This window comes from Caretta caretta, chromosome 16 (genome assembly GCF_965140235.1).
Source record: "Caretta caretta isolate rCarCar2 chromosome 16, rCarCar1.hap1, whole genome shotgun sequence".
NCBI classification, from domain to species: Eukaryota; Metazoa; Chordata; order Testudines; family Cheloniidae; genus Caretta; species Caretta caretta.
Window position 1 is genome coordinate 4,447,031 of NC_134221.1, and position 12,200 is coordinate 4,459,230.

General features: G+C 46.0%; 1 protein-coding gene across 1 annotated transcript in view; it reads right to left on the minus strand.

The window, feature by feature from the left end:
* LOC125623666 (cholesterol 7-desaturase nvd) overlaps positions 1-12,200 on the minus strand; it is a 53,891-nt gene that overhangs the window by 12,093 nt on the left and 29,598 nt on the right. The window contains exons 2-5 of the mRNA XM_048823343.2: positions 6,108-6,296; positions 4,570-4,748; positions 2,054-2,179; positions 1,576-1,695 (exon numbers count right to left, since the gene is read on the minus strand). Of these exons, the coding sequence (XP_048679300.2) occupies positions 1,576-1,695; positions 2,054-2,179; positions 4,570-4,748; positions 6,108-6,296 (614 nt within the window). The remainder of the gene's footprint in view (positions 1-1,575; positions 1,696-2,053; positions 2,180-4,569; positions 4,749-6,107; positions 6,297-12,200) is intronic.

The window sequence follows — 12,200 nt, forward strand, 5'->3', positions numbered from 1 at the left end:
ATTGAGTTGTTTGGTTGGCTTTGATTTTTGTCCTACCCCTCCCCCCACCCCAGTGTGTGCATGGGCAACAGCCAGTGTTGCCAGCTCTCCCAACTGTATTGAGGAAGGTGATTTTGGCCCCACTCTTGTTGGCTCCCTGACAGCGTGTCTGATGCGGGGCTTCCTGCTTTGCCTCAGATCTCAAATTCTCATTATTTCCACCCCAGCCCCACCTCAATTATCCACATTGTTCTGCCCCTCCCCTCCGGGCCAGGCCCGGCCGCCAGAGCTCCCATCCGTTCTTACTACACGCATGTTTTCTAATCCTTTAACCATTCACATGGCTCTTTTCTGAACTCTCTCCAACTTACTGAAGGCCTTGAGCTGTGGGCACCAGAACTGGACACAGGATTCCAGCAGCAGTCACACCAGTGCCACATACAGAGGTAAAATGACCTCTCTGCTCCTCCTTGAGATTTCCCTGTTTAGATATCCAAGGATCAGATTAGCCCAGTGTCAGACTGGGAGCTCATGTTCAGCTGATTATCCACCAACACCCCCAAATCTTTTCTAGAACCACTGCTTCCCAGGATAGAGTCTCCCATCCTGTAAGTGTGGCCGACTTTTGGTGGTATTAAAGTGCATATTTTTTGCTTGTGCCCAGCTTGCCAGGCGATTTAGATCCGAGATCTGTCCTCTTCACTAATTACCACTCCAATGTTTGTGTCTTGTGCAAACTTTATCAGTAATTATGATTTCTTCCAGGTCACTGATAAAAATGTTAAAGAGTAGGGCTAGGAACCAATTCCTGTGGGGCCACACTAGAAACACGCCCGTTCGATGAGGATTCCCCATTTATAATTACATCTGAGACCTAGCTTTCTCATTTGTGCCATGCTGATTTTGTATCATTGCAATTTCTTAATCAAAATGTCACATAGTACCAAGTGAAAGGCTTTAAAGCAACACTTATCAACCAAACTTGTAATCTCATTAAAAACAAACAAGTTAGACAGGATCTATTTTCCATAAACTCATGTTGACTGGTATTTATTCCCATCCGTTAATGCTTTATTAATCAAATCCCATATTAGCCATTCGATTATTTTGCCAAGGATCTATGTCAGCCTGCCTGGCCTATCATTACTCAGGTCATCCCATTTACCCTTTCTAAATATTGGCATATTAGCTTCTCTTCAGTCCTGTGGAACTTCCCCACTGTCCATGCAAACCGTCAATTTCTTCCCTAAGTTTTTAGACAGAAACAAACCCAGTCACTCTAGGGCTGTTTCTGCTCCTGGTGTTGCTAATGCTTTGCATCTTCAATCCTCCGGATAGAGTGCTCTATATGTATCAGCTCCCCTGGGTCTTCTTCTGCCCGTGGAGATATGTATGAAAATGCAAAATGTTTGCTTGCACCCAGCTTACCTCTTTTTGCAGACATGTAACTGTGGCACAGGGAAGTCAAATTACTTATGTAAAACCTAAGCAAGTTTGTGAGAGAGCCCAGAATACACTTCATTGTGCTCTTTAATCACTAGAACTTCCTTTGTTCCTGGTACTTGTGAGTACTGTTTTGTGAAGTGTGTTACCTACCTGTCTGGCTCTAACTGTGAAATCCATCAAGGAGAAGTGCTTTCCAAACACTGTTAGACTGTGTTTAACCACTAACTGGGAACAGTGCTTGTTGGGTTCTGGCTCTGGCTGCCATTCAGCCTAAAAGAGATTGAGAAGAAGTGACTCAGTCTAGAGACATGGGGAAAGGTACAAAACAAGACATATGAGGTAGGACCATTGTAGTTTGAGCATGTTGTAGAATATCTGAAGTGAAGGTGGAAAGGGAAGAGGCTGGTCATATTTCTAAAGAGGCTTCATACAAGAAAGCATGCCTGAAGGGTTGAGGCCCAGTGAGTGCAAGATGGGAAAAGGGCGCTCAAGCCGACCATAAGGGTGTGTGAGAGGAGAGAGAGGCGAAAATTTATGGAAAACTCTGAAGCAAAGGAAAGGTTGAACTGGACTTGCAAGTCAATGCAGTGACTCAGAGGTAATAAATGTATTATGTTGATCCTTTTACCTTCCAGCAGTGCTTCACAGACTCCCACAGCTTGGAGTGTGTGTATCTCAGGTCCACTCCACTCATAAAAACTGGTTCGTGCAGAAAAGTTAGATGAGCAAAGTCTGCAGCATTTTCAGGGATTTCCTGCAGGTGGGGAGCACTAACTGTTACCAGACAGACACCATCAATACAAGTTAATTTGTTACAAGTTAGCTGGACATTCAGATACAGGCACGATATCTTTACAGTGACGCTGCAGCAACATCCGGAGACCTCAGTGAGGTTGAACCCCGCAGCACCAAGCACTGTACAGACATGACAGTGACAGTCCCTACCCCAGAGAGTTCAGTATATAAAAGATAAGACATAACGGAGGGATGAGCCAAACATGTGGGTAACAATGGGGTGTCTTAGCACAGACTAGCAGGGTGTACAGCATTTAGCTCTTCAGTAGCAGTAATCACAACAATTCCAAATATACAAGCAATCTTAACTCCATCTTCATGTTGTCTATTAGTAATTTAGGGAAAATTTTTACTGGGATGTTGCAGTTGTCCTAAAACCGAGCATCATGAACCTGATAAAGGCAGAGCTGAGGTTAAGCTGAAAGAAACCCAAACATGTTAAGGTCTGGAAATGCAGAGGACACATGCTCCGCCCTCTCGCAGCATCACACTGACCATATTATTGTGAGCAAAGTATTTTAGCATGTGTGCTCCCAGAGTAGATTTAACAATTGTTACCAATCAGTTTGAGGTCACTGAGTGTCTCTTTAGCAAAAACTTGTAACAAGCTAATATTTGACAGCTGCTTTAACCCACTCTGGAGTAGCACACAGCAGCCTGAATATATGAGTCAAGTAAGCAGAATGTAGAATTGATTTGCAATTGCAGAGCAGTGCAAAGCCAACAGGGTGTACACCCCAGCGTTCCTCTCCCAAATTCTCCCTTCCTCTTGCCCCCCTATATTCCCGGGCACACCCTGCGCCAAAGCTCACATTATGCTTCATATTTTCATGCACACACTCCCCAGTTTCCATGTCTCTCTTGAGTGGACACCAGGTAGCTTTGGGAAAGAAATGCTTTGGATTAACAGTAATTTTGGCCATTAATTTTCATAAATAGAAGTGTTAGCAGAGGCTGGTTCATAAAAAGTCTTCAGAGAAACTCAAAGAATTCCCCTTATTGAAAACTGCTGCCATCTCTACTTGTTCTCAGTAAGACAGAGGCCAAACAACTCTCAGTTAAGATGCCTTCTTTCAAAGTGGCCACTGCCTCCCATTGTTTCCAGTAAGAACCTTGCTAATCACCATTTTTGCTAAGAGCTGGCTGTGGCCTTATTTCCATGGAGAGCAATGGGAAGTGGCAGCCATTCTGAGAGAGACAGTTCTGTGTGGAATTCTATGTAGCAGAACATTTGTCAGCTCCAGCTGAAGAAAAAACTTTTATGAAGATTAATAGCAAAAGAGTTATCAGCCATTAAAGTCTCTTCAAATCTATTTGTAAGCACAAAATTTCAGTGAGTTTTAACTACGGGAAGTTTGAAGCATCTGTGTTATTCAGGATTTAGGATCATTCAGAAGAGAAACCTCTTGCCAGTAGGTGTACATTTCTTAAAGGATCCTTTTATGATCAACTCATTTTTAAATCAAACTAAATTAAGAGATTCACTTGTCAATTCTCAGATTGTCCTTTCTATATTCAGAGAGTACATTCCCTACGTTTGGGGAGCTTATGCTGCATTCTCTGTACATAACAAAGCGCTTGAATTCCTGCTTTAATTGCAGAGGCCAACTAGAGTTTAACTACAGAACAGCAAAATGGAGTCTCCACAATAAAGGCTGTTCTTTCCATTGACTTGTCCTGGGCATATGCCACGAGAGTCACTGACACCAGTCATCTGAAAAGAGTTACTGATAGTTCCAGTTAAGAAACAAGGCAGGCAGTGTATTTCCAAGAGATAAAGCTTAGTGACAGGCTGTATAAATGTTTTATGGCCATGTGAATTGGACCACCTGAGATAGGAAACTGTCACACCAAGGGCTTGTGTGTTTTTCCAAGTGCCATTTAATAGAAGAAGGGAAATGGTCAAGTCTTGCTCTGGGTTGAGATTTTCAGAGGAGCCTTAAGGAGTTGGGCACACATCGCCTTGGTATTCATTTGGGTGCCTAACTCCCTTGAGTTTCTTTTAACAACTCCAGTCATATCCACATGGCTGCTCTAGCTGTTATAATGGAGTGACTGGCTCATGCATCCAGGCATAGCTTCTACTGAAGTCAAGGGGAGTTTTGCCTGCACTGGGCTCCAGGAGGAAACAGTTGACATGGAGCTAAGACCATTTGCTCAGTGTTCTACCAGCTCCTTCCCTTTCTTAAGCATGTAAGAGTCAAAGTTTCAAAGCTGTAAACTACAGTGCTCATGCTAGTGATTGGCAGAGCTGGAGTCCCCATCTGCTTCAGGTAGGGCACAATTTCCAGAGCACAAAAACCTGCAGCATTACCCAGAGCCTGACCGGACATAGTAGAAGTCTCCTACCTGAATGTGTGCATTGACAAAATGCTCTGTGTGGCCACGATACACCCACTCCTCGGAGGTGATCTCTTCCTGCTCTGGGACAGCCCACTCTGGATCTACACCATCACCGTGATACCAGACAAGAATGATTCCGTTTATTTCACACGAGGGCCATGTTTTGATCTTTGCAAAGTCTGGCACTGCGGAGGGGAGAAAGAGGTTAGTGCAGAGCAGATGGTGCCAAGTCTAATACTGTGTCCTAGGTTCACTCGGCCCTGAGCTGCAGCCACGAGCACAGAGAGGCAGAGTCCTAACAAAAGACATTAGTGCTGCACAGCATCCCTTGTACTGGTTGTAGAGGAGCTGAAAGCTCTTACAGAACAATGCAGAATGATGGTTTTGTGGTTCATGTTCTCCAAGGTCAGTCTGAAGGTACAGCTACATTGCAGCTGGGAGTGAGCCCAGGCAGACAGACTTGCAGAGTGGACATTGTGGCATGGGCTAGCCACTTGAGCTTGGACCCAGGTGATCAGGCACCTTTGGACCTGGGTAGCTTCCCCAAGCCACAATGTCCACACTGCTATTTTTAACATGCTAGCTTAAGCCCCGCTACCATGAGTCTGTGTACCTGGGCTCGGAGGCTTGCTCTAAGCGGCAGTGTAGATGTACCCTTGGGGGCCCAAACTGGAGTGGATAAAAATTGATGGGCTTCTAAAAATGTTTAATTGGGTTTTTGAAAATTTACATTAATTATATTTCTCTTTTTAAAAATAAACCTGATTAAAATTAAATCTTAAGTTATGAAACCTATGCAAAGGCCTCAATTGACTATATCATTCATTCAAGTTTATTTAAATAAATAAAACAATTCATGTCGATGAGCCCCCTCAATTTGAGGAGTTAAATAGTGTTCTTATAAAATTATATTCAGAATCATTTTTGTACTTGAGGTCAACTCAAACTAGATGAACCTCTCACAATATCATGTCCTTCATAGAATCATAGAATATAAGGGTTGGAAGGGACCCCAGAAGGTCATCTAGTCCAACCCCCTGCTCGAGTCATAGAGTCATACATTGCAAGGCCAGAAAGGAACATTGTGATCATCTAGTCTGCCCTCCTGTATAACAGTCCAGAGACCTGCACCAAAATAATTCCTAGAGCAGAGCTTTTAGAAGAACGTCCAGAAACACATATTGGTTGCTTTCACCCAGCTTACCAGCTGGCTCTGTATCAGACACCTGGCCGCTTCATTATTCATCTCCCCCACAATTTTTGTGTCATCTGCAAAATTTATCAGCGAAGATTTTATGTTTTTTTCAGGTCACTAATAAAAACGTTGAATGGCGTAAATCCCTGAGGGACCCCACGCGAAGCACACCTGTCTGATGATGATTCCGCATTGACAGTTATATTTTGATACCTGTCCATGTGGATGTTTCCAGGGTGATATTTCCTTAGGAAAGCGTGTTCTGTGTCCGAACAGACAGGGCATTGCCACTGCCACAAGGTCTTGATTGCAGAGTCATGGGCAGGGGGAGGAGAAAGCGGAGAATCACCTTTTTCAGCATATGGGATTGTAGTGCATTTTCCGTCTTCTCCCCGAAACTGCCACCCATGAAATGGGCACTCGATACAGTTCCCCATCACGCGGCCGCCAGCAGCAAGGTTCGCACCCAGGTGTGGGCAGTAGGCATCGACTACATACACTTGTCCATCCAGAGCACGGAATACAGCAACCTGTTCCCCTGCATGTAGAGGTACAAAAATACGTGGTTAGGCTGTGTCATAAATATAAAGGGAAGGGTAAACCCCTTTGAAATCCCTCCTGGCCAGGGGAAAGCTCCTCTCACCTGTAAAGGGTTAAGAAGCTAAAGGTAACCTCGCTGGCACCTGACCAAAATGACCAATGAGGAGACAAGATACTTTCAAAAGCTGGGAGGAGGGAGAGAAACAAAGGGTCTGTGTCTGTCTGTATGCTGCTCTTGCCAGGGACAGAACAGGAATGGAGTCTTAGAACTTTTAGTAAGTAATCTAGCTAGGTACGTGTTAGATTATGATTTCTTTGAATGGCTGAGAAAAGAATTGTGCTGAATAGAATGACTATTTCTGTCTGTGTATCTTTTTTGTAACTTAAGGTTTTGCCTAGAGGGGTTCTCTATGTTTTTGAATCTAATTACCCTGTAAGATATCTACCATCCTGATTTTACAGGGGGGATTTCTTTATTTCTATTTACTTCTATTTTTTTATTAAAAGTCTTCTTGTAAAAAACTGAATGCTTTTTCATTGTTCTCAGATCCAAGGGTTTGGGTCTGTGGTCACCTATGCAAATTGGTGAGGCTTTTTATCCAACATTTCCCAGGAAAAGGGGGGTGCAAGTGTTGGGAGGATTGTTCATTGTTCTTAAGATCCAAGGGTCTGGGTCTGTAGTCACCTAGGCAAATTGGTGAGGCTTTTTACCAAACCTTGTCCAGGAAGTGGGGTGCAAGGTTTTGGGAAGTATTTTGGGGGGAAGGACGCGTCCAAACAGCTCTTCCCCAGTAACCAGTATTAGTTTGGTGGTGGTAGCGGCCAGTCCAAGGACAACGGGGGGAATATTTTGTACCTTGGGGAAGTTTTGACCTAAGCTGGTAAAGATAAGCTTAGGAGGTTTTTTTCATGCAGGTCCCCACATCTGTACCCTAGAGTTCAGAGTGGGGGAGGAACCTTGACATGGTGGCATAGTGGTGGGATTAACCTGAAATCATTTTGAGATCCAGTTGAGATTTTTTTGAACCAGAAATACAGATTTTAAAAAGGAATTTTTTTTTTCCTTTGGAAAGCAAGTCCGGAAAGCAGCTTTGAAACTGAAAGCAGCTTGGTTTTTCTCTGCTTTGTGGCCAAGCAGAGACAAAAGGGGATTATCTTTGTGAATTGCAGGTTTTCTTTGCCTGGAGGCAGGGTACTTAACTCCTGCAGGGAAATTCACAGTCTTCCAACCCAGAGGTTTTTTTTCTTTTCTTCCTAAAAGTAAATAGGGGGGGTGTGCTCTACCCATTTGCCTGGAGACAAAAGTAGCAGGGTTTTTTTTTTTAGGATTTTGATTTTTTTGTTTTACAAGGAGCACAGGTTTGAAAAGGAATTTTTTTTTCTTTGGGCTGGGTAAGCAGGTTTCCAAGTAGTTGGAGGTTTTTTGCTTTAATTTGGGCCCAGAGCAGAGACAAGGGAATTGTCTTTGTCTGTAGGCTGACAATCACTATCAGAGAATAGGTATTCTATTCCAGCACAGCAAAATTTTACAGCCAAGTTTTGTTTGTTTATTTCTAAACCTCGGGTGTAAAGTTAGTTAAAAACAGAGAGGTTAGAATGGCAAAATCCGCGGCTCGACTACAGCTCGAATTAGCCAAATTTCAGGCTGAGGAAAGACAAAGGGAACATGAAAGACAGATAGAACTCATGCGGCTGAAGAAGGAACAAGAAAGGGAGGCAGAACAACACCAAGCGGCTGCTCACAGGAGAGCTATGGAAGCGAGGGACAAAGAACTGGAGGAGAAGGAAAAAGAGAGGAAGCATGTGGAGGAGATGGAGAAGATAAAGGCTCAGCAGAATATCCCAACAAACCCTAGTAATCCTTCTCCAAGTACCACTTCCCATCCCAGAAAGTTCCCCACCTACAAGGCAGGCGATGATACTGAGGCCTTCCTAGAAAACTTCGAAAGGGCCTGCCTTGGGTACAACATCTCTACTGACCAATACATGGTAGAGCTGAGGCCGCAGCTCAGTGGACCCTTAGCTGAGGTGGCAGCTGAAATGCCTAAAGAACACATGAACAAGTATGAACTGTTTAAATCCAAGGCGAGAGTCAGAATGGGGATAACACCCGAGCAGTCTCGTCGGAGGTTCAGAGCCCTAAGGTGGAAACCAGACATGTCATTTACCCGACATGCCTACCACATTGTGAAACATTGGGATGCCTGGATATCAGGAGCAAGTGTTGAATCTCCAGTAAATTTGCCCTTCCTAATGCAAATGGAACAATTCTTAGAGGGTGTTCCTGAGGAAATAGAAAGATACATCCTAGATGGGAAACCCAAAACTGTAATTGAGGCAGGAGAGATTGGAGCCAGATGGGTGGAGGTGGCAGAGAAGAAGAAAACTGGTCACAGTTGGAGCGGAGACCAGAAGGGACCACCCCAGACCACACCCTATTACCGGGGGCCGCCCAAAGCCCCACCTACCTCCCAAAGAACCCTCCAGACCCCTTATCGTCCCACCACCCTGTTCTCCAGCAACCCTCCTCGCCCCAGTGACCCGTCAGCTGGACGATGTTTTAAGTGTAACGAGCTGGGGCATGTAAAGGCCAACTGCCCCAAGAACCCCAACAGATTACAGTTCATTGCACCGGAATCACACCAGAGGTCCACAGGCCCAGATACCTCCCAGATACCCTTGGAGCGGAGGGAAACTGTGAGTGTGGGCAGGAAGAAGGTCACCGCGTGGAGGGACACCGGAGCACAAGTGTCAGCTATCCATGCTTCCTTAGTGGACCTCAATTTAATCAACCCAGAGATCCAAGTGATGATTCAACCCTTCAAGTCCAACTCTTTCAATTTGCCTACAGCCAAGTTCCCTGTCCAGTACAAGGGCTTGTCAGGAATGTGGACTTTTGCAGTCTATGATGATTATCCCATCCCCATGCTGTTGGGGGAAGACTTGGCCAATCATGTGAAGCAGGCCAAGAGGGTGGGAATGGTCACCCGCAGCCAGGCTAAACAAGCCGTGAGGCCTAGCTCTGTTCCGGAAACTTCTATCAGGACCCAGTCAGAGGTGATGGACCCGGACCCCAGGCCAATGTCTGCAACAGCAGTAGTGGATCCAGTCCCAGAGACCCAGACGGAACCAGTCCCAGAACCGGAACCAGCCGAACAACCAACACCAGACCCCGTGTCAGCACTGAATCCAGTACTTGCAACCTCAACACCAGAGGGCCTCACCGAAGCTGAACTGGCAACAGCCGATAACTCTACACAAGAGGCTCAGCCGGAGCCTGAATCCCAACATAGTGCACCAGTGGAGAGCGGTTCACAGTCAACAGAAACAGCTCCATCCCTTATATCGCTTCCAGAGGGACCAAGCCTAGGTCCCCAATCCAATGAGGGACTGATGTCTCCAGCATCAAGGGAACAGTTCCAGACCGAACAGGAAGCAGATGAAAGCCTCCAGAGAGCTTGGACGGCGGCACAGAGCAATCCACCGCCTCTCAGCTCTTCTAATCGATCCAGGTTTGTTGTAGAAAGAGGACTTTTATACAAGGAAACTCTTTCTGGGGGACACCAGAAAGACTGGCATCCTCAGAAACAGTTGGTAGTTCCAACTAAATACCGGGCCAAGCTCTTGAGCTTAGCCCATGATCACCCTAGTGGCCATGCTGGGGTGAACAGGACCAAAGACCGTTTGCGGGGGTCATTCCACTGGGAGGGAATGGGCAAGGATGTTTCTACCTATGTCCAGTCTTGTGAGGTGTGCCAAAGAGTGGGAAAACCCCAAGACCAGGTCAAAGCCCCTCTCCAGCCACTCCCCATCATTGAAGTTCCATTTCAGCGAGTAGCTGTGGATATTCTGGGTCCTTTTCCGAAAAAGACACCCAGAGGAAAGCAGTACATACTGACTTTCATGGATTTTGCCACCCGATGGCCGGAAGCAGTAGCTCTAAGCAACACCAGGGCTAAAAGTGTGTGCCAGGCACTAGCAGACATTTTTGCCAGGGTAGGTTGGCCCTCCGACATCCTCACAGATGCAGGGACTAATTTCCTGGCAGGAACTATGAAAAACCTTTGGGAAGCTCATGGGGTAAATCACTTGGTTGCCACTCCTTACCACCATCAAACAAATGGCATGGTGGAGAAGTTTAATGGAACTTTGGGGGCCATGATACGTAAATTCGTAAATGAGCACTCCAATGATTGGGACCTAGTGTTGCAGCAGTTGCTCTTTGCCTACAGAGCTGTACCACATCCCAGTTTAGGGTTTTCCCCATTTGAACTTGTATATGGCCGTGAGGTTAAGGGGCCATTGCAGTTGGTGAAGCAGCAATGGGAGGGACTTACACCTTCTCCAGGAACTAACATTCTGGACTTTGTAACCAACCTACAAAACACCCTCCGAACCTCTTTAGCCCTTGCTAGAGAAAACTTCCAGGATGCTCAAAAAGAGCAAAAAGCCTGGTATGATAAACATGCCAGAGAGCGTTCCTTCAAAGTAGGAGACCAGGTCATGGTCTTAAAGGCGCTCCAGGCCCATAAAATGGAAGCATCGTGGGAAGGGCCATTCATGGTCCAGGAGCGCCTGGGAGCTGTTAATTATCTCATAGCATTCCCCACCTCCAACCGGAAGCCTAAGGTGTACCATATTAATTCTCTAAAGCCCTTTTATTCCAGAGAATTAAAGGTTTGTCAGTTTACAGCCCAGGGAGGAGACGACGCTGAGTGGCCTGAAGGTGTTTACTACGAAGGGAAATGTGCTGGTGGTGTGGAAGAGGTGAACTTCTCCATGACCCTTGGGCGTATGCAGCGACAGCAGATCCAGGAGCTGTGCACTAGCTACGCGCCAATGTTCTCAGCCACCCCAGGACTGACTGAATGGGCATACCACTCCATTGACACAGGTAATGCTCACCCAATTAGGGTCCAACCTTACCGGGTGTCTCCTCAAGCTAAAACTGCTATAGAACGGGAGATCCAGGATATGTTACAGATGGGGTTAATCCGCCCCTCTGAAAGTGCATGGGCATCTCCAGTGGTTCTAGTTCCCAAACCAGATGGGGAAATACGTTTTTGCGTGGACTACCGTAAGCTAAATGCTGTAACTCGCCCAGACAACTATCCAATGCCACGCACAGATGAACTATTAGAGAAACTGGGACGGGCCCAGTTCATCTCTACCTTGGACTTAACCAAGGGGTACTGGCAGGTACCGCTAGATGAATCTGCCAAGGAAAGGTCAGCCTTCATCACACATCTCGGGCTGTATGAATTTAATGTACTCCCTTTCGGGCTGCGAAATGCACCCGCCACTTTCCAAAGACTTGTAGATGGTCTCCTAGCGGGATTAGGAGAATATGCAGTCGCCTACCTTGACGACGTGGCCATATTTTCGGATTCCTGGGCAGACCACCTGGAACATCTACACAAAGTCCTTGAGCGCATAAGGGAGGCAGGACTAACTGTTAAGGCTAAGAAGTGTCAAATAGGCCTAAACAGAGTGACTTACCTTGGACACCAGGTGGGTCAAGGAACTATCAGCCCCCTACAGGCCAAAGTGGATGCTATCCAAAAGTGGCCTGTCCCAAAGTCAAAGAAACAGGTTCAATCCTTCTTAGGCTTGGCCGGTTATTACAGACGATTTGTACCGCACTACAGCCAAATCGCTGCCCCACTGACAGACCTAACCAAAAAGAAACAGCCAAATGCTGTTCAGTGGACCGAAAAGTGTCAGAAGGCCTTTAACAAGCTTAAAGTGACACTCATGTCTGACCCTGTACTAAGGGCCCCAGACTTTGACAAACCATTCCTAGTAACCACAGATGCGTCCGAGCGTGGTGTGGGAGCAGTTTTAATGCAGAAAGGCCCTGATCAAGAATTCCACCCTGTAGTGTTTCTCAGCAAAAAACTGT